Consider the following 20,872-nt stretch of genomic DNA (forward strand, 5'->3'; position numbering starts at 1 on the left):
CAAATTCATGTACATTCCATTGTCACTGCAATAATACATAAAAAAGTATGCATACATTTTTTGTTTCACTTTGTTTTAAAATGCAAGAATATTCTGATTTCTGCCATGTATATAAAGAAGGAAGATCTGATTCATAAATTTGATGCCAATTTATGTATATATGATAAATATATATATGTTTGACATCCAAGTCTGATCATGCTTGTAAATTATGCCTCATTTTAAAGCTGGAATGATGAGTACAGCTTAACTACTGCAGCTAGAAGAAAAATTTCTTGATGTCATGACATGTGATAAAATAGATTTATCTACAATCTATTTACCTTCTTGTCAAGCTTGAGATCGCTGATAAAAAGAGACACATTTGTCATAGTACTCATTAAGAGCTCTGTAGCATGATGACAATATAGTTTGGTGTTCATATGGCTTTTTTTTATCAGCATGACTTGGTGCTATAATTGTGTTGCATCATAGCTTAGTATGCATAGCAACGAAGGACTTATGCAAATAAGTAAAGCTTCAAGCAAACTTTTGTAAAGAAAATATTTTGCATTCTTATGTGTTTAGAAGCATTACATGCATTTTAAATTCTTGTACATGATGAGCTATTTTTGCATTCTGAGTCTAAATCGAATAAATTTCCCTTGTTCATATTGATATGAATATTCATAGGGAAAGTACACAGAGGTGAAGTCTTTTTCATTCATTGCATAAGGAATTCATTTTTAAAACTATGTATGTGAGTATGTGTGTATGAGCTGGAGGCCCTATATGTGACTCTGCATCACAAAACAAACAAAAAGTCGTCAGACATGAATTTTAAGTTAAGGGTAGAGTAGTCAGGCCCCTTTTCATTTCTTGATAACCCTTTGCACACTCTTCACTTTCAAGTCTGATAACTTCTGAAGGGATAAGGCTACTGTTTTGAAAGTTGGTATTAATCATGGTCAGAATGTGTTAATAGAGCATGCTTCATTTCAGTTTAATCTGATAACTCCTTCATTGTTGTTGCCCCAGTGGTTTACATCCTGTATTTTGTCCCATTCATCGCACAGCTAGCACGGTTTGGTAAAGATTAAGCGCTTGAATAGACAGATAGACCCTATACTTCAGAGCCTCTTTTCTCGGTTCACACTTTTCCAGAGAGCGTGCTTTCTTTCCAATATTTAGATAGGTTAGGAGAGTCCATTTCAATTGAGTTATACATCATTTTAAAGCTTAAAGTCTGCTCTTTCAGAATATGGTCTTAACTAAAAATTCATGTCTGGCGACTTTTTGTTTGTTTTGAGGTGCAGGGTCACAAATTATCATTAATAGTGGAAATGCCAAAAATAGATATGGAGAATATTTTAGACATGCATGTGTGTGCGTGCGCGTGTGTGTGTGTGTGTGTGTGGGTGGGTGGGTGTGTGTGTGTTCCTATAGGAGAGGTATGATGTAGAGGGAGATGTTGAGAGGGTAGGTTCTTGTTTTCGTTTTGTTTTTAAATACGTGTTTATTTCATTTCATTTCTGATATGTTGCATAATCATTAATTAAGACCAGTTAGTTAATTGCTTTCTGTGAAGCAATGGACAGAAAAATGTCTCAATTATTGTTTTTTTTTTTTTGACACTCTAATTTAAAAAAAAAAGGGGGGGGGGAGTTATTTACTTTTGTGCAATTGTATTACCCGGTATGTAAATTGGATGAAATAAAAATAAAACAGAAAGAATTCAGGGGGAATAGATATAAGTGAAAATCTGTCAGTTCAGTTCAGTTCAGTCCAATTTGACATTTATTTCTATTTATCCACAAAACCGTAACAAAATACAATGTATACATTGCATAACTATTATTTCATCATTTGTAGAAAATACATAATAAAAGTACCATAAAGTATAATAACCTATAGATACAATTTTGTTAAACAGCCAAGAATAGTTATAGACACTTTGAAAGATTGACAGAAAAGTAAAATGGAAAAAGGGGGCCCACCAAAAAGGAAAGCTTGTATTAAATATCATTTGAAATTAATGCATGTGTAACAGGTTAAACAAATTAAAACACTGGCAATTACACTGTTAAAAGCGACAGACAGATAGACAACACATTGATAAATACATACATCAGACATACATACACACAAACACACATAAAATAAACACATTCATACATAATACAAAAACTAGGACACAGCATCATACAAAGAAGAGAATACAATTATGATGTTACAAAACAACAATGAACAAGAAGAGAAAAGATAGGGGAGAGGAGAAAAAACACCCCAGAGGAATAGGTCTGTATGATTGCATTTTCTACATCCCACTCTATTATCAGGATAGGTGACAACAGAAACATTACCACATACAGTAATTTATTCAATTATCCAATCCCAGGGTATGTGCAGGGGTGACTTCCCAACTGAAGTGACAATTTATTTTTACTAGAATTGTATACAAACTAGAAGAAATGCTTATGCCCTACAGGTGAGTCAGTCGTGTTGGATATGATTGTTGGATAATTTATTTTATTAGTGGTTAGTTTAGTTTATCATTTTATTTTATTACAAGTACATGGCCTATGGAATAAAAGAGAGAGAGAGAGAGAGGGGGATGATATGATTTAAGTGTAGAAATCAGCAACAGACTACTTGGGTGTAGTGACAATTTTGAATCTTTGTAAATGAAGAAGTATATAAAACATCTTTGACCATCATACATCATGTACATTGATTGTGCCGACAAACCGACGTGTTTGTTTTACGGTAATATAATTATCTGTTCCTTTCTTTGTCAAAAACCATAAAAAAAACCCACATAAATAACACCCAAGCACACACACACAGGCCACGGATGTCGATGGCGCGCTGCTTGAATCCACCAACACAATGTACATGTAAGTACGTACAGCCGGCCCAGCGCATACGAGCAGCCGTCACCAGCTCAAGCTCGATATCGGCTCGCACCGACCACCTCGCATCGCTCAGCTCAGTTATTCAGCAGAGAATATCGGACCCGCATTTTTTCTTCGTTGTATCGCCTGGACAAAAGTATGATACATATATGTTTGCTCACCTTGTATTCCTTCCTATTTTCCTCATAAGTTAAGATTTGTATTGCACTGTCTTTAATCAGCTATTCACTGCTTGTTTTCTGTGGAACTCGGCCCGGCTATCACGATGTTTTTCACTTAGTCCCACATGTGTCAGAATATGTTTTCAATGAAGGTGTACTGATTGATTTGGCTCAGTCGGCACGAAGCGCATCTTGCCCCAATCCAAAATGGCAGGGGGCCTGTCTTATAATGACTTGCGTTAGAAATCAGTCACAAGTTTTTTTGTGTGTGCTGCAATGCAAGTTGCGATTGATTTGGGGACTTGTGATTGATTTGAAGGCTTTATAAGACGGGGCCCTGGCTTCAATTCCCGAGGGCCGAGTTTCTAAATTGAAGGCTTAGCGATGTTGTGTGTAATCCTATCGTCCCCTCTACTAACTAGACTAGAGTCTAGTTATAAGCAAAACACTAGACTCTATCTATGTCCCTCAATAAAATGGATGTCCCACTAAATCCCAGTGCCAGACTTCCCAGGACAGGTGCAGAGGTTGTGGAAGTTTTCAGGAGAGATACATTTTTACTTTATTTGACAACCATCATCATCATGATCATGCCCGTGGCCATTAAGCATTGGCATTGCGTTTAGAAGTGGAGCATGGCCATGGGTAACTCTCTGCTTATAGTTTTGCATTGGAAGTTGTTATTAATGTTGAAATTTATCAGAATCATAACTATATTCCTATAGTATAACCATCACCCTCTCATAATTAATTTGGTACCGGTACTCTGCTTAGGTTAGCTTTCTGAACAAAGAAATCCAAGCACCAGGTTCGACCTCTGTCTCGGGCCAAAATTTGACTGCTCACAAAAGCATAGGTTTCTACATGTAGCTGGTGGTCAAATTGTGGATGGATTTGTGGTCAAATTATGGGCAGCTTACATATGTACTATTTAGACTGGCTCGTATTTTGAATATGTTCTAATATAAATTTAGCACATGGATGAAGTCTCATAGATTTTATGTGAACATTTGTTGTTGTAGTAGAGGTAAAGCTGAAGCGGCTGTAGATATTGCTGTATGGTTGTCAATCCTATAATGCACATTGTTTCTTGTTTCTCTCTTTAAAAATGGTGAAAAAGGGACATATATAAACACTAATGTTACAATTGGAGCAGTTTTACTAATGTTACATTTGTTATTTCTGTTTTGAATTAGGAAGCTATGGCAGAACACGTCGCGACCAACACCAGCCAAGCATCGGACAGACATTGGGTTGAAGATCTTTTCCCACCGCATTTCACCGTAAAATTGTCAGACTTGACCGAGAAACCCAAGGCAGCAGATAAGGGGACCCTTGAGGCGTGGAGGCTCTCACAACGAACAAAAATGAGGGACATCTATGAGGAGGTGAGAGCCAAGATGGAAGCAGAGGCTAAAATCCCCAAAGATAAAAACATCCAGGTGGGGGCACCCATGAGTAAGACACAACACAATGTCCAGCTTAAAGGTCAGGCAAGGAGGACTGTGGGGTCTTCCAAATCCGGGGTACGTAGAAACTCATCAGGGAACAAAGAAAACGGTGCAGATCCAGACGGAATGTGGACGTCGGACGAAATGGCCGTTCTTCGCAAAGAATTCCAAGACAATAAGGAAGAGAGGCGTATCATCGGTTTGGAGCTGAAGGCACTGCAGAAAGACTTCAGGGAGCTTGATACGAAATTCAGAGAACAGACGGCATTGTTGAATGCTAAACTGGCGGAACTGAAGCGAGCGCAGCAGGAGTGCAAGCGTTTGCGCGTGCAGCAGCAGTTCACGGCGAAGGAAGTGAAGCTTCTCGAGAGTAAGCTAGCCATGGCAGAAGATGACTACAGGGAAGTGGTGGAGCAGAGGCTGTCGCTCAGGAGGGAAATCGCCGAGGCCCGGACGGACCGGGCTAGGGCGCGGCAAGATGCCAAGGAGCTGCGGATCAAACTGGCAGAGGCAGAGACCGGGTATCGGCTGGAGATGCTGGAAAGGGAGGAGACGATACGCCTGGAGTACGAGTCTCAGGTCGCCGGCCTCTACCGGGAGCTGGCAGAGGCGCGGACCGAACTGGACCGGGAGCAAAGTGAGCACAGGCGGGCCAAGAAAGCTCTGGACCATCTCCGTGTGCATTTTGCCCAGGTGGCCAGCAGTCAGGGGCATGTACCACAGTCAGACTCTGATGCCTTGATGAATATGCAAACATTTTAATCTTTGAGATTACACTCTTGGGATGGTTTGAGTCAGTATGAGTGTGCTCAGTACATATGTGTAAGTGATGCTTGCCTCTCTACCCCCCCCCAAAAAAAAAATATATATATATGTATACAGTATACAGTGTACTCCCGTTATAGCGAACACGGTGATAACAAAATTCTGGTTGCAACAAAGTTAAAATTCAAAAATTCATCTATGTATTTTTATTGCTTATTTGTTTGGTTGTAACGAAATTTCGATACAACGAAAGAAAACCGCCGGTCTCGAGGTCTTCGTTATAATGGGAGTCCACTGTATAATAATGTAGCAATCTTTTCTGACGGAAATCTGAATGTGCTGCCAAAAAATCATGTTTAAGGTGTAATCTTGTAATATCATTGGCCCCTCTTTAGGTTGCTCTAATCTCCACTGTCTTGATTTCATGAGGTTCTTACACCTTCCACCTCATTGAATCACACCATACTGTAAGAGTGCATATTTTCGCGCGGCAAATTTTTCGCGCTCGGTTGGGTTAGAAGAGTTTTGCGTATTTTTAATTTCGCGGGATCAAGATATCAACTCCTGGAGCATATAGCAAGCAAAAATATTCGAGTGCTTTTATTTTTGCACTAGTTACTGACTGCGCGATATGCGTGAAAATTTTGACACCGCAAAAATTTCCACTTTTACAGTAATTATATGTTTAGCAAGCCTAATTTTTCACAAATTCGCACTGCCTGACAATTTCGTGAGTGGTGAAATTTGATGTGGAGAACAGTAATGCACAGTAAAAATGAATGCATACACATCAAGTTCATGTCATGATCTTTCACGTGTTGTGAAATTCGCAAATACCCATAGCACTTGACTCACGAAAATAAACACCTAGTGAAATATGTGGTGTATAATGTATCTTTCTCGTTGCTGGTCAGCATAAACGCTCCAACCCCATCATGACTGCCATCTTTTATTGGCTCCTTCCTGAGGGGGAGCAGTTATTGGATGCTTTGATGCCTGAAACCACAGTGAGGCATCAAGCAGGAATGTGATGCTGGACCCGAGTGAGCTCCAGTTCCCCCCCCCCCCCCCCACCCATCCCCCACTCAGATCGTCGTCGGGTAAGGGGTATATTTTAGGGGCTCAATTTCAAGGAAAAAACTCTTGAAAATCATTGAAATATGGGGTCTTCTAGTTTTTTTCCATGACATATTTCTAATAAGGAGTAATTTTCTAATCTTTCACAAATAATCCTGAAATAGGTTACCAAATGAGATTAGTTTCAACTCCCCCCCCAAAAAAAATCTGAAATGGGGTTAGTGGGGCTTCTTGTTTTGCTGCAAAGCATGCTGGCCAGCCTTCTCTTTGCAGGACATATTGCCACATGTACATACTGCACATACATCATGCTGCTTTGCTAGCTTCCCTTCCAATAACCTTGATATTCTGGAGTTAATTTGCTGGCTTCCCTTCAAAATGCCTGTGATAGGGGGTCAATATCCTAAACCCTTCTCATCCTTAACCCATTGAGGACGAGCCCCGAGTATACTCGGGCAGGTGTGTATGGGAAATGCGTGTTGCAGCAAAATCAAACCGTCCACTACGGGTTAGAGGGGGTATCTCTAAGAATCTGGAACAAGCATATGTGTATGGTTGATCGCATGAGGTGGGGGGGGGGGGGGGATGGTGGGCAGTGAGTAACTTCATGCCCTCTGTTTTCACAGCCATGATGATGGCATTTACTGTAGCACTCTTCTGGTACAACTCTGGCAGTAAGGCTAATATCAAACAAGTGATATGTTATACATACAGTTGTGCCATATTTTTTTTTGGCTGAGAACCAGGAAGGCAGTTATTGCAATATTTGAAGGTATTGAATTATCATTATTGGTATCGCATTATAGAGCTCTCTCTCTACATTATGGTGTTAGTTATAAATTATCTTCATTTTCAGTAAAATTTTGAAAATCCAAATGGTAAACCCCAAGGGCACTATTTTACCCGATATTTGGAACAATGTTCATAAATTTACCCACTTTTGAGTGAATAAAGTTTTGATTTCATGAAAATTGTTTCATTTTTATCTACACTCAAATCTTAGAATGTGATAATGCTCTACTTGGTTCTCAGCCGATGATATATGGATTTACAGTTCATCTGTGCCAAAATTGCAAAATGTTATGCATTGTATTCTCAATTGGATTAATTGGTGAAAGTTGCATGGTGGAATTTTCTCAGTTGTCATCAAAATGCATTATGAACTATGTTCTTGTGAACCATGTTGTGTAGGTGCAATTGAAAAAGCTGTAAACTGGATGGCAAATTTAAAGAGTGGAGTGAATATGTCCAATGTTCAATATGTGATTTTTCAAGTCCATTTGAACATGTGCTGACCATAATACTAAATTTGCTTCTGCTGTTTTCAGTGTAGCATTTTATTTTTTTTCATCTTATGTCTATTGCAATTACACAGAGAGTGAATGCATGGTATACCTAGTCCATGTGTTGGAGTCAGCCTAATAACTGCAGATATCATAGTTCCCAATAATCTGTGTAGGAATTTTCCCTTCAGGTTGGTCTCAATTTACCTGAAAAAAAAAAATGCCTTTATTTATTTACAGCATGTGCTGGGTATGTATTCAAATAAATATGGGTTTATTTGAATGTAATGAAATTCTGTGTGAATTGCATTATATGCTGTATTCATCTTCAAACCTTATATTAGATTTTATTACCAAGCAGGAACAAAACTACACTGTATTCACATAAAAAGGTAAATATACACTGCACAGCCAGTATTACACTTCTGCTTACTGCGCTATTACGGGATGTGTGTGCGTGTGTAATTTGTGAAGTTGTCAGCCTGGTTGTGAATCATGTATTTGGAAGTCAAGTGTTTCCCCTCCCCCTTGCAAAAAAAAATAATAATAATAAAATAAAATGATGATAATATTGATAATAAAAATTCTCACAATTTGTAAGAAACAAAGCAGTATTTTAGGGAATACATTTTTACTGGTGAAATCATTTGATATTATATAACGCCTAAATAGATCCTTGTCATTTGATTGGTTGTTTGCTATTGACCATTCGTCCTATTTCACTATGACGTCATCATCAATGTAATTGTTGCTCCATTTACCATGCAATCTTGGATCCATACGATTTGCTCCATTGCACGCACGGTGAAGGCTGGCACACTACGCATGTAAAATGCTTGCGTTTACAGTGTGCATGTAACAGCATATACAATGTATGAGCGCGCTAGTGTAGACGAGCACTCAGTGCGAGTTCTCTCTTGATCGTAGATCTTGCACATTCTCTCGTTTCTAAATTCATGAAACATCGAATGACAAGGATCTATTTTAGGTGTTATATAAAACAAATAATAAATATTTTTCATTCGTGCAACGGACAGAATATTTCATATTTCATTCGGTGTAGGATGAAATTATTGATTCATTCAAATGACAAGGATCTATTTTAGGTGTTATATAAAACAAATAATAAATATTTTTCATTCGTGCAACGGACAGAATATTTCATATTTCATTCGGTGTAGGATGAAATTATTGATTCATTCAAATGACAAGGATTTATTTTAGGTGTTATATAAAACAAATAATAAATGTTTTTTATTCGTGCAATGGACAGAATATTTTATTCGGTGAAGGATGAAATTATTGATTCATTCAACGAGGCGCAGCCGAGTTGAATGAATCATTTCATCTTTGATCTCATGAAATTTGCACTCATAAACATGCATTATTTGTATACTAATAACACCTCATGTGTTATTCCAAAATTAGTATGCTATTAATGTGTTATAGACATGTCTGTGAAAAAAGCTGTACTGGGAAAGGCTTCTTGCAATACCAATAATGAAATTTTGTATGGTTGTTCACTAATTTGGGGTTTGCCCATTTCTCTTTCAGGGAAATACTGAATGCTTCATTCTTCCAACAAATAAACTCCCAAGTGCAGCTTAAGACAGATAGCTTTTATTACAGTGGTTGGCCTTCTTCCAACAAATCACCTCTCCCAAGTGCAGCTTAGGACAGATACATTGTAGCTTTTATAACAGTGGTTGACCGTTAAAGGGATGGTGAAGTTTTGGTTGTGGTCCAAAATAGAAGTTGGGTCCCACCTTTTATTAGGACCACAACCAAAACTATATTATCCCTTTTAAGATGTTTTTTTTCTTGTTTTTAGGCCTGCACCAGGATGCTCCGAGTTGCAAGGAATGTTGTATAAAATTATTGGAGTTGTCTCCCCATATGGCATATTATCGTAGACAATGTTACAGTTGCTCACTTTTTTTTCTAACTATATGTATTATACATTTACTCCCTTCTCATTCTCCTTTCCCCTTCCCCCACCCCCCCCCCAAAAAAAAAAAGAAAAAGAAAAAGTAGTAACAAATCTGTAACCCACATTCATACATGCGCACTCAGTTGTAAAGGCTATTAAAATTTTTCTGATCCAATACCAGGCAAAGGTAGGGTAATAATACATTGTAATAACAGGGCCCTCTGGTAGACCAGTGGCAACACTGAAGAGGCTACCCTGGGTAAATTAGACATTATTTTTATCATCATCATCATCATCATCATCATCACCATCATTATTATGATTATTATTATTGTTATTTACATGACCACAATGTTATTCCCCAAGTTGGATTAATTTTTATGTATTTAACATGCTGACATGTACTGTAGTCCCAGAGAGCCTGTTCTGGATCTTGGCACAAGTGAGGTTGTTGTATAGGGCCTAATATCATACACTCATAAACAAATGCACTAATCTACACTCAGAAATATGTCATTCCTGGAAGTCAGCACAAAATTTCAACTCACAGTGATTCTTCAGTTGCGTCTCAGTGTAATATATATTTTGTTTTTATTTTCATAGGAAACTACATATACAAAAAGTACAAAGACTGTATCACCTTAATATTTACAGCATTAATGTCCAGAAAATATGAATTTAGAAGAGAAATAAGTGCAATAATGAGTACATATGCATTTAATCCAAATTATTGGCAAGGAGGGAAAGGGAATTATGCTAGAACCACTGGCTTGCTGTTGTGGGTTCACTGTGTTCACCTGCAATGCATGAATCAAAGATTTACTAGTCACATCCATTATTTCACACACAATAATGATAGACATGATGTTTGGCAGATTGCCCTTGTTTTCTTATCAAATGAAATGTGCATAAATTTAACTGTCTTTATGCAAAACAAAATCTAGTTTCCAAAACTAATGTACAGCACATTCAAGTAACTTACTGCCCAGAAATACAGTATGTCCCCCAAAAAATTACAATCAAATTTTCGCATTGATAACACCCGATATGATTTAACTGTCTAAATGCTACTTCAGGGTCTTAAAATATAAAATCTTAGCTCTATTTTGCAAAAAAACCCCATTCAATTTGGTTAAGCGGTCACAGAGAAATGTGGAATGTTGGAAAGCATGTCATGAGTCTGATTCTTCCAAGTTTAGCACTTTGATGCTTTTGTTTGTAAATACAATAGACAGAACTTGGAGGGAAGAGATTCTTGACATCCTCTACAAAATTCCTCATTTCTCTTTAACCACTGAAGCAAATCGAATGGGGTTTTCTGTAAGACGTGGGCAATGAGTTATAGTTTCATACCCTGAATTTGTATTTGGATTGATTCACTATCTTTAAAGATATCATTGCGGAGGGTCCCATTGTAATTCTTATTGGACATACTATATTTCTTGGGTGTGAGCAGACTAACAGCTCTGGCAGATCAGAGCAAAGCTGCACACACATTGCAGTCATCACCATATATTGAATTTTGGTAAATTGTCTTGCATAGTATCCAGAGGTTGTTCAAGGCATAAACATTTGTGTCAGTTATGCTTGTTTCCAATTATGCTTGCCTGACGTAAATGTGTTGTATCTTTAACTGTAATACAGGATAGAATAAGAATAGGAATAATCATTAAAATAATAATAAATGATTACAGCACCACTGTTGTGTGAAGCTGTACATGGGTAAGAACTACTATGTTGCAAATGTAAGATATGGCAGGACATTTTGTAGAAAATGACGCACTATATTACATCAAATCAGTCTACAATGGATATACCTTGAAGATAATTTGGAATGCTTCGATACATTCAACAATAATGGCAGTAATGAGTCACAAACTGATTGCAAAACATTTTGTGTGTCAATGTGCAGACAGTGCATCTCATATTGTGTGTTTATGTGTGCATGGGCAGATGTGTGCATCCCCATGGGGGGAAAAATCATCAGCAGAGAGAAGGAATAAAAGCCAACTCCATGTATTTCTTCTTTCTGTGGTTGAACTTCGCATATTTTCTGTAAATTCATTCACACACCTTCTTACACCCAAATGATGTATCAAATTCTAATGAGCCATTAACTGCAAGTACACAGGTTCTCATTCAATGCATTTGTATTATTACAAGGCTACTTTGTTCTGCTTCCTGCTCACACTACTTATTTTTCGTTTCCAACTGAATACAAGCAAATTTCTTCTAAATCTTGCTGCAATATATTCGTCACAGAATGCAGTACTATTTCATGCATGATTGCCTGCTGGTTGGTAGGGTGTATAATAGCATTCACAGCAATGGATGATGATGTTGACTCTTATTCTGGCTAAAATGTTGACTCACACAAGTCCAAAATTACTGTCATAAATCATTATGAATAGAAGAAAACCTTATACTCTTTATGATTTTCTGTTCCGAGCTTTTTTCCTGCTGTTCATTCCTCAAGTCCTTCAGCATGTCGCTTGAGGCACGCCGGAATTCAAACAAATGCCCTTCGCTGGCGACAAGACTTGACAGGAATGCAGTAATGTGTGGTTGGTGAAGCCGGCATTCTACTCTTCTTTCCATCATAACAGGAACATGCTACAATGTAGTTCGAATTATGGTACTGTAAAAGCTGTTATTTTTGCGTAGATATTTTCGCAAATGAGGAGGTCACAAACATTTTCGCGAGCTGTCGTTTGCGCGATTTGACACTGAGGCTATTGTCAGTGCACTTTGATATGCCTGTCCATTCACTCCGCAATCAAGATCGGATGGTGATATTTTTGCATGTTGAATTCACAGCCCAGTAGTGATTCGTGATATTTGCAAAATTCGCAAAAATTAAACCCTCATGAAGATAACAGGTTTTACAGTATCACTAACGGCTCTGACAAGCATCCATGTCTAATCAGCACTCGGATCGGCACTCCTGAAGAATGTTTGCGTTTTGCGTTGCTGCTGGAGTATCAGCTGATGCAGCCACGGTGCCATCAGGATGGCGTTGTTAGCCCAAGATCCTCGACGGACAAGTTTTGAGTCCAGGTGTACAGCTTATCCGCTTCATCCTCCCAGCCATCACCATCGTCGTCATCCCCGATGTCGCCCCCCTGGTGAAAGTCAATGGCGTCCCGTCCGTCGTCGTGCCGGTGCGGACTGACGCTCGACGTATGGCGGTTGTCGGCGTCACCATGCCTGTCGGAGATGACAGTGTTTTGCGGGGCCAGCATGGATTCCTGGATAAACAACATTATGTCAAACCAAGTAATGGCACATGACTTGAGCATATCTCAATGCCTTACACATAAAAATGAATGATATCAAATAGGAAGATGTTGGACAAACCTCTCCATTGACATAACTAACAATGGTATTTTAAAGTGTCACAGGAGGTCATCAAGATATGACTTTTGAGTTCGATTTAAAACAGTACTTTTTCTAAAAGCATAAACTCGAGCAACATAAAAACAAAACACCTTCAAAGCTAAAACTAATCATCAATGGCTCTTGGAATGTCTAATGACAGTATCAAGAAACTGTCTAGCTGGCAGGCTGAGGACATAATTGCAATGTATTTAAGAGTCATGCTAACACAAGCAGAGCACACTTTCTGATTTTCGCAGGTAATCAAATTTGAAATGACAGAGGTACAGCAATAAGAGTGACCTGTGGGAGCTTCGTTTGGAACACGGATTGCTACTTTCATCTCTCAGTGTGTTCCACCAAATTGTGGAAGAAAATGCAGCAGAGTAACAGATATTTTGATAACCTGTTCGTGACATTCCTACTTTGGCAGAAAGTTAGCACAGTTATTAGGATATCATGCTTTTCAATTTACCCTGTATGTGTCATGTCTATGCTAGGGCCGGCGCTACATTTTTAAAAGTGGGGGGGGGGGGGGGGGCAGTTTATGGGAACACGGACGTTGATTCATTTTGAGGATAGAGGGGGAAAGACATTTTGGATAACATATTTCTGGTGGCACTTAAAAAGATTAATTGGCTGACAAGCACCCCCACCCCCCAAAATGAATGGCTTAACCACACTTTTCTGGTGCCACTTCCAGCATTAAAAAAAAAAAGGTGGGGGGGGGGGCAAGTGGTGTATTCCTATGTATTATGCAAAAAAAAAAATGTATAACTATTATGCAAAAAAAAAAATGCCCCCCCACCCCAGTTGTGCCAGCCCTGTATGCAAACATAAGGGTACCTTGAAACACAATCCTTGGGGGCAATTGCAGGAGCAGACTACTGAAAAAAGGGAGGGGGAACCATTTTCCATTTTCGGAGCTTGCTGAGTCTCCCTGATTTTACAGGAGGCTGTTTGAAAACTTCAATGTCTCTTCATGTCCTGAGAAGATCAAATGAAAATCTTCCTGATGTGGGAACTATTTTGTTCACATTACGCGAAACTATGCACAGATTCACTACCTGCTATTTTGCTTCGCGAACTTTGGGCAGTGTGACCGCAAACTTCTCGAGAAGGTACCAGCAAAACTTCCTGCATACACTTGGGAAGTTTCTCACTTCTTGAACAACGATGCATAGTTTAGTGCAGTGCGACCATGCGCGGCTGAAACTTCGAAAAGTTTGTGAAGCATATTAGATCCATTCATGTTATTTACACGCATTGAGTATTCTTTTGTACGCTGCTGCGCGCTTGCATTTTTTCCCCTACTAGATACCAGAAGTACAAGTAGTTTCCTATCACTGAAACTGCTCTTTATTCTGTCTTTAGCATGACCGCATGCTTAAACTTATGGAAGTTATCAGGAAGCAAACTATGAGTAGTTTCACATAATGTGACCACAGCTATTGAGATACATGTAACACTTGGTCTTTCCCTAATGCCCTCTTAGAATCTCCCTGGTTTTGATGTGGGAATGTTGGCAACTTTACATTCAAAACACAATGTTTAGAGCAAAACTCACATCTGTTGGGGACATGTAGAGTTTCCTCATGCGCGATGCCCTCTGTCGGGCCTGCCTTGACCGCCTGGACGTCATCCCAGGGCTACTGGTGGGGGTGGCACGGGACGACGTGAGGGTACCAGGGGGAATGGATGGCAGGAACGGTGTCCTAAAATCGAAAACAGCAAAGGAAAAGTTTGCATTCGAATGAAAGGGACCAGACATCAACATCAAAGCAAAATCAGATATTTTACATTGTTTTTCTCATGACAGAAAATCAGTTGTGTGAATTCAGAGACTTATACTTGGATCCACATACCAAGTGGCTAGATTCAGCCAGAAAGCCTGTTTTAGCTATGCATGCTGACAAGAATACTTAAATTGTGTCATTATAGTAAAAAGACACTTAACACATTCGAGTTGATATAACTGATGACTTGTCAAAATTTTTGACAAGTAATCAAAATCAGAGTAAATATAAGAAAAATATGGTGCTTTGAAATTAAATGTCTGAGTAAAACAGTGATATCGGTTATAGACCAATCCAACCTGGCAAAAACAAACAAACAACAACACAATTTTTGCAGTGTTTGAACGGCACACAGGGTATCCTGAATGCACGATACATATTGAAGTGAGTGTGAGCCAGACGCAATATACATGTACATCATACATTTCCATATATGAATGTGCGCATGGGATACTGCAGTAATGGCAAATTTCACTACCAGATCAAATTGATTCTTCTCTGCATGGTAAAAACTAGACACCTTCTTGACCGAGCCAGTGTGTATGTAGGCATGACTGGGTACTCAATCACAAGGAAAATATTATCACCTGAGTTTTGAGATGAGTTTGATGTGTTTCAGCTGCATCTCCTGCGTAATCGGACGCGCGGTAAGGACTGGGATCTCAGGCCGCAGGCGGTCCGACGGGGAGCCTCTACTCAGGTAATCGATGATGTCGTATAGGATGGTGGTCCTCGGAAGAACTGGGAAATGATTTATGGTGCACATCAAAGGAACGGATAAAATCACATGGAATATGAATGATTAGAATAACAGGGACTGAACAAAAAACAAAATTACATTTGTATAAATATACAGTATGTCAAAAAAATTACAATCGGATTTCTGCATTGATAACTTTCAAAATGATTATAGAATTTGAATGCTATGTCAGGGTATGAAACTATAACTTCTTACCTACATCTTGCAGAAAATTCCATTCAATTTGCATAAGTGTTCACAAAGAAATATAGATTGCTGTGAAGGATGTCTGGGTCCGTTTCTTCCAAGTTTAGCACCTGGATACTCTTGGCATCCATGCGAATAAAAATATTTTGCTCACAACTGAGAGGACAACTAAAACATATGAATTCAAATTCTGTGCATGATATCATTATATTACTAGGTAAATACATTAATACTGGGTATGTAAATATGCAAATATCATTGTTCATGGTTATCTTGAAGAAAAAAAAAACCCAGAAACCCCCCCCCCCCCAGAAAACAGAAAGTCAAAAAAGGAGGAACAGCTCAATCCAACTTCCATGGGTTGACAATTTGACATCTCTCCTTAATCTTTCATTTTTCTGAACATGCACATATACTGTGAATTTATTTATGTACATTTTATTTCAAATGAATGTACCACTAATTCATGTCTTATTTTCATGGAAAAAGCAGAAATAAATCAAACTGAAACTTAAATATAGGCATTCATGTATTGAGAAGTTTACAAACAGATGACAAGAAGGAGAGAAAATGGGGAAAAATAAAAGACAAGCACTAGAAACAACAAAAAGAAGAGAGAGGAGATGGCAGACGTATGAAATTTGAAGGGACAAAGGGTGCAGTACTTCAAATCTACCGTCACTACCTTACAAATTGTGGAATCATCAGTGATACTAAGAGCAAAACATTACGCACTTATGAAATACAACCAGTGCTTGCTACAAATGTATGATTGTTCATCTCATTACCGTTTAAATCTAGTCTCCTCCACAGGTTTTCCCTTCCTCCCATGTACGCTGGCATCTCATCAAGGTTGCTAAGATACTAGAGAAAGGAGAATGAGGAGGCATGAGTCTTTGTATTGGAGAATTGCAAAGAGTAAGAAAATGCTCGATGTTCCATTAAAAAAAACAAAAAACAATGCTCTAGTGAGATAAAAAATATTTCTTGGAGTTCGTGTCTAACTGGCATTTCAGTGTCCAGAGTTGTATTTACAGATCAATTTCCAGATTTCTGCATCATTGGAAAATTCTTCATGCTCCTTTGACAAAGATCACCATTGTATATGTAATTTCTCATGACAAATAGTATTTCCAGGCACATAACCACTTTAATATAAAATACAACAGCAATAACAAATATTGACCAATACATTCTCTCTTATGATAAAAATAAACTGTCAAATGTTTATATGAAATAATATATATAATGGGAAGAACAAACTGACTCAATAACAGAGAACAGCTGATGTATCCTTTTTTATTGTTTCACTATGGTTTTTAATCTATTCATTTGCCCAATCTTTCTTTGTGTTTACATTGTACTGCTTCGTTGGATATTTCCACTAACTTTTTTTTTTTTTTTGGGGGGGGGGAGGGGGTCCACTGTAGTACAACTAGGCTGCATTGTAATACAATGGGACATTATTGTAAAAAAAGTTGACTATAACAAAAGCATCTTTAACAAAAACATGGTGATTTTGCAGTTCCTAGCTCTCCATATTTCTTTGTGCTTGCACCCTACCACAATGAGAAACCTGATATGACAGTGTAGTTGTCAGGATTGTTATAGCATTGAAGGTTCTCCAGAATTATATTTGCCAGAAATATTCTACATATAACAATTTTATGAAACCGAAAACAGCCAATCAAAAACACAACACCCAGCCTTGAAAACAAATGAAACAAATGCAAACAACTGAAAGCAGGTCACTACCTGCATGTAGTCCTTCACTGTCGTTACGTCCACTTCGTCAGTGATCTTATCCCGTTCGTACTGGCAGGTATCGGCGATCATCTGGTCATAGAACTTCCGGTTGCCCATCTCCTTACAGGCATCAGAGGCAGCCTGAAACAATGGGGTTAAGACATAAGCTCTTCAGTGGTATAGCTGTCCATGCTTAAAACAAAAATATAGCTTGGCAGTTCTTGATATCAAGTGGGCTAAGTGCCAGTGAAAATGCTGGCTCATCATGTGCATATTTTACAGTGGTAATGAGGTACTTGTAATTACTTTCATTAGATTGCCAGAGCTAGAAAAAAAAAAAATTATGATAACCCTTGAATCTTGGTTTTCTTCTACATGATTGCAATATGCCCTGGAATCCTTGCAATCCGTGATTTTCCATGAATATCATTTATCCCCTATTAAAAACATTGGGCCCATCTGGAATTATCCTTTTCAGCTTGTCACAGGTACAGTGTGTACATGTAGGTTGAACAAAACTGTTTCTGCACACATTATCACATCCCTATATGTTGTTTATTCTTTCCATAGTCCCAACCACAATTCTAGGCAGGGAACACAAAAATTATTCCACTGTCATCGATCACGAACTGCCGAGCAAACGGGCCGACACGATCACCATGTTCACTGTAAGAGGTCGGGGGTCAATTTACCTCTGAGGCTGGTTTGATGACCTTCTTTCCACTGAGATACTTGAGGCCCCGCCCCTCTGTGTGCGTGTAGATCTTGAAGAGGATGACTGGCGGAAACTCTGAACCAGCAAACCTACATGAAGAAGAAATCAAGTTTTGTTTAATTTTATATCATATACAAACAACCGCTTCATCTTTTATGAACATTAAAATAAATGTCATGTTAGTGTCAACTTTTCATTCATTCAGTGTGATTTATTGCACAACCAAATTTTTCTGGAACCTTAACATACAACCTGATTTAATACTTGTTGAGTCATTATAATGAAAAACTTCAAGAATCACCAAAGAAAATGATTGAATGTTTGGTAACTCAAAACAGTAGATATTAATGTGATTATAACTACTGTACCAATTAGTCAGCTTTCAATCTATATCTCACACTCTTTGTATGGACCATGCATTATATTGGTGAATTGGGCAGCATAGTCCCACACATCAACATCAACGTAGGTAGGGCAGTGGCCATGCTTCATCTGACAAACAAGCATAGCATACCTGAATCTGACCCTTGTTTTCATGCTTTTGTCCTTCAGCAGCTCTGCCTCAGTTGGGCAAATCTTTCTCAAGATTTCAAAGGTCATGGAGTGCTCCTGCAGAAAGAACACAAAACATATTTGAGAGGCATTTGAAGTGTTAAGAACACATATAGAGCTTTGACATCAAAGATAAAATGAAATAAAGCTGCACAATATTTATTCTTTGAAAGTACGGATGTGAAATCTTCCATGCCCATGAGACTCTGTGAACAAGAGGAATTCCTTCCAAACATTGGCTCTTGTAGAAATAATGTTATTAACATGAGGGACGGCAACCAGTATTGATCTAATTTTGCATTAATTCGAACAAATACAATTTTAAATGTTTACTAATATTTTAATGCTAACGATAGCTGCGGCCATTCAGTCAAACAAATATGGCAAATTATCAGACACACATTATCCGAGTCTTTTTCATTTGTCTCCAGGTTTAATCATGTTCTTTCCTCTGATACTTGATACATCACTGATCAGTAAATGATAGAACACAGACTGTGGAAAATGGAATACAATTGTTTCATTTCTCCACCTCCCCCAACCCCTTCCCAATTCTCCAGTTCAAGGGAAGAAAAACTTACTGCAGCACAGATGGCGTGCTTGAGGAGGCGGAACATCTGCTTGTCTCTGTATGCACACCAGCTTCGCTCTATGGTTCTTGCAGCCAGGAGATGGGTCATTCTATGTGGAAAAACAAAACAAAACAAAACAGAACAATTTTCCAATTGTGAATGAATGTTGGTTGATTGAAGACAGTTCTACATTTTCAGAGCAAAAAAAAAAACAAGGTTAAAAATAAGAGTTCACACTTTAATGATGTTGACAAAAAATCATGTAACCAGCAGTCTCAACTTTTTCGTTTTGATGTGTCTCATCTCATTATAGATAATATTACCCATAATGTACACATTGTATCTCCATTATCACTGTTTTTATCATCACTCCATTCACTGTCATTCATTTCATCAGTGGATATAATGTATAGTGGTGGTATCTCCGTAGACACATCCATACAATAAAAGGTGATTTACTTCATGTTTCCGAATAGGCCCCACCTACAATTATAACATAGGGATATACACAATTGGAATATTCTCACCAAAAACAAGAATGTCCCAAGTAGTAGTTAATGCCCGCAGAAAATACAGATCTCGCGCTCTACTTTCACTTACTGCTTGTCTCGCTGCTGAACAGGCTGCGACTTCTTTCCAGGTCGTCTGCCTTCTGCTGAACCCACAATACTTCCACTGTGCTGACTTGGCAGGGTGACATTGATGGTGGACCTGCTGGAACTTCGTGCAGCATCCATTCTGGAAAGCAATAATTTTTTAAGAGGAGAGTTGACAAACAAACCCACAAGTTACAGTGTATGCATAAATTTCCATAAATTGTACGTGTAGGCCTACCTGCTTACGGGTACATTACGTTCTGGCTCTGCAACAAATGTAATATCCATGATAACTGCTCATCCATATTTTTTATTTTTTTTTTTTGGGGGGGGGGGGGCTTTATTATTGAATGTTCATTCTTCAAAGCACGAATGGTTGTGCTTGGGAAGGTTTGTTGACTTTGAAGTGATGTCTTTGATAGTTATCATGTCTTGTTACTTGCCCATGTATGATGTAATGCCAATTAACCTTTCTCTTGGGTCTAATAAAGTTCGTAAGTAAACCTTGATTTGAGTTGACCTACCTACATGTATAGATCTAACAATTCAATTGCACGGCATCTGGTCGGGCTGTTACATACTGATATATAAGTAATACAGAGCAGTGGTGGATGCAGGTGGGGGCGTGGGTGCACACCCCCCCCCCCCCCAATCTTTGTTAAAACAAAAGGAATAAAAAAAATGGAGGGGGGCGCATGCACCCCCTTTATACAGAATTCCTGGATCCGCCCCTGCAGAGAAAGATAGAGAGAGAGAGAGAGAGATTGGGGGATGGTGAGAACGAGAAAAACGGTGTGAAGTTGAGATGCTAGACTATTTTTTACACAGGTTAAAAAAAAAGACTCATTTTACTTTTAGTCATTAGGGCCTACCTTCTAATTTACTGTATCTTGGTCTTGTGTGCTGCGCCTATGCGTTTAGTAGTGTCTACCATCGAAGACGAGACCAACTGCACCTCCTCGTAGACCTAGATCCAGCTCTAGTAGTAGTATTCAGGGTAAACGTCTAGTAAA

General features: G+C 38.5%; 2 protein-coding genes across 2 annotated transcripts; one reads left to right on the forward strand and one right to left on the reverse strand.

Annotated features, from left to right (window-relative positions):
- Nucleotides 1-4,257: 4,257 nt before the first annotated feature.
- LOC139709551 (uncharacterized) lies at nucleotides 4,258-5,268 on the forward strand. Its single transcript, XM_071621508.1, has one exon. The coding sequence runs from the start codon at nucleotides 4,258-4,260 to the stop codon at nucleotides 5,266-5,268; it is 1,011 nt and encodes a 336-aa protein (XP_071477609.1).
- A 7,298-nt stretch (nucleotides 5,269-12,566) lies between these two features.
- Nucleotides 12,567-20,000, reverse strand: LOC139709552 (uncharacterized protein CXorf58-like). The gene is made up of 9 exons (XM_071621509.1): nucleotides 19,864-20,000; nucleotides 19,273-19,372; nucleotides 18,654-18,748; nucleotides 18,117-18,228; nucleotides 17,434-17,565; nucleotides 16,467-16,542; nucleotides 15,320-15,473; nucleotides 14,504-14,651; nucleotides 12,567-12,809 (listed from the first exon to the last, which is right to left on the reverse strand). Exons 1-9 carry the CDS (start codon nucleotides 19,998-20,000, stop codon nucleotides 12,567-12,569), a joined length of 1,197 nt encoding a protein of 398 aa, XP_071477610.1.
- Nucleotides 20,001-20,872: the final 872 nt, after the last annotated feature.

The sequence above is a fragment of the Diadema antillarum genome, unplaced genomic scaffold (assembly GCF_040938485.1).
Source record: "Diadema antillarum isolate AM-2024a unplaced genomic scaffold, OU_Dant_1.0 seq00001449_RagTag, whole genome shotgun sequence".
NCBI lineage: Eukaryota > Metazoa > Echinodermata > Echinoidea > Diadematoida > Diadematidae > Diadema > Diadema antillarum.

Bases quoted from the DNA above. Each gene is read 5' to 3' on its own strand.
- LOC139709552 (XM_071621509.1), bottom strand. From the start codon at position 20,000: ATGGATGCTGCACGAAGTTCCAGCAGGTCCACCATCAATGTCACCCTG. The intron at 19,373-19,863 runs GTAAGTGAAAGT...TTTTCCACATAG, and splicing joins GTTCAGCAGCGAGACAAGCA to AATGACCCATCTCCTGGCTG. The intron at 17,566-18,116 runs GTAAATTGACCC...CCATTGTTTCAG, and splicing joins TCATCAAACCAGCCTCAGAG to GCTGCCTCTGATGCCTGTAA.
- LOC139709551 (XM_071621508.1), top strand. From the start codon at position 4,258: ATGGCAGAACACGTCGCGACCAACACCAGCCAAGCATCGGACAGACAT.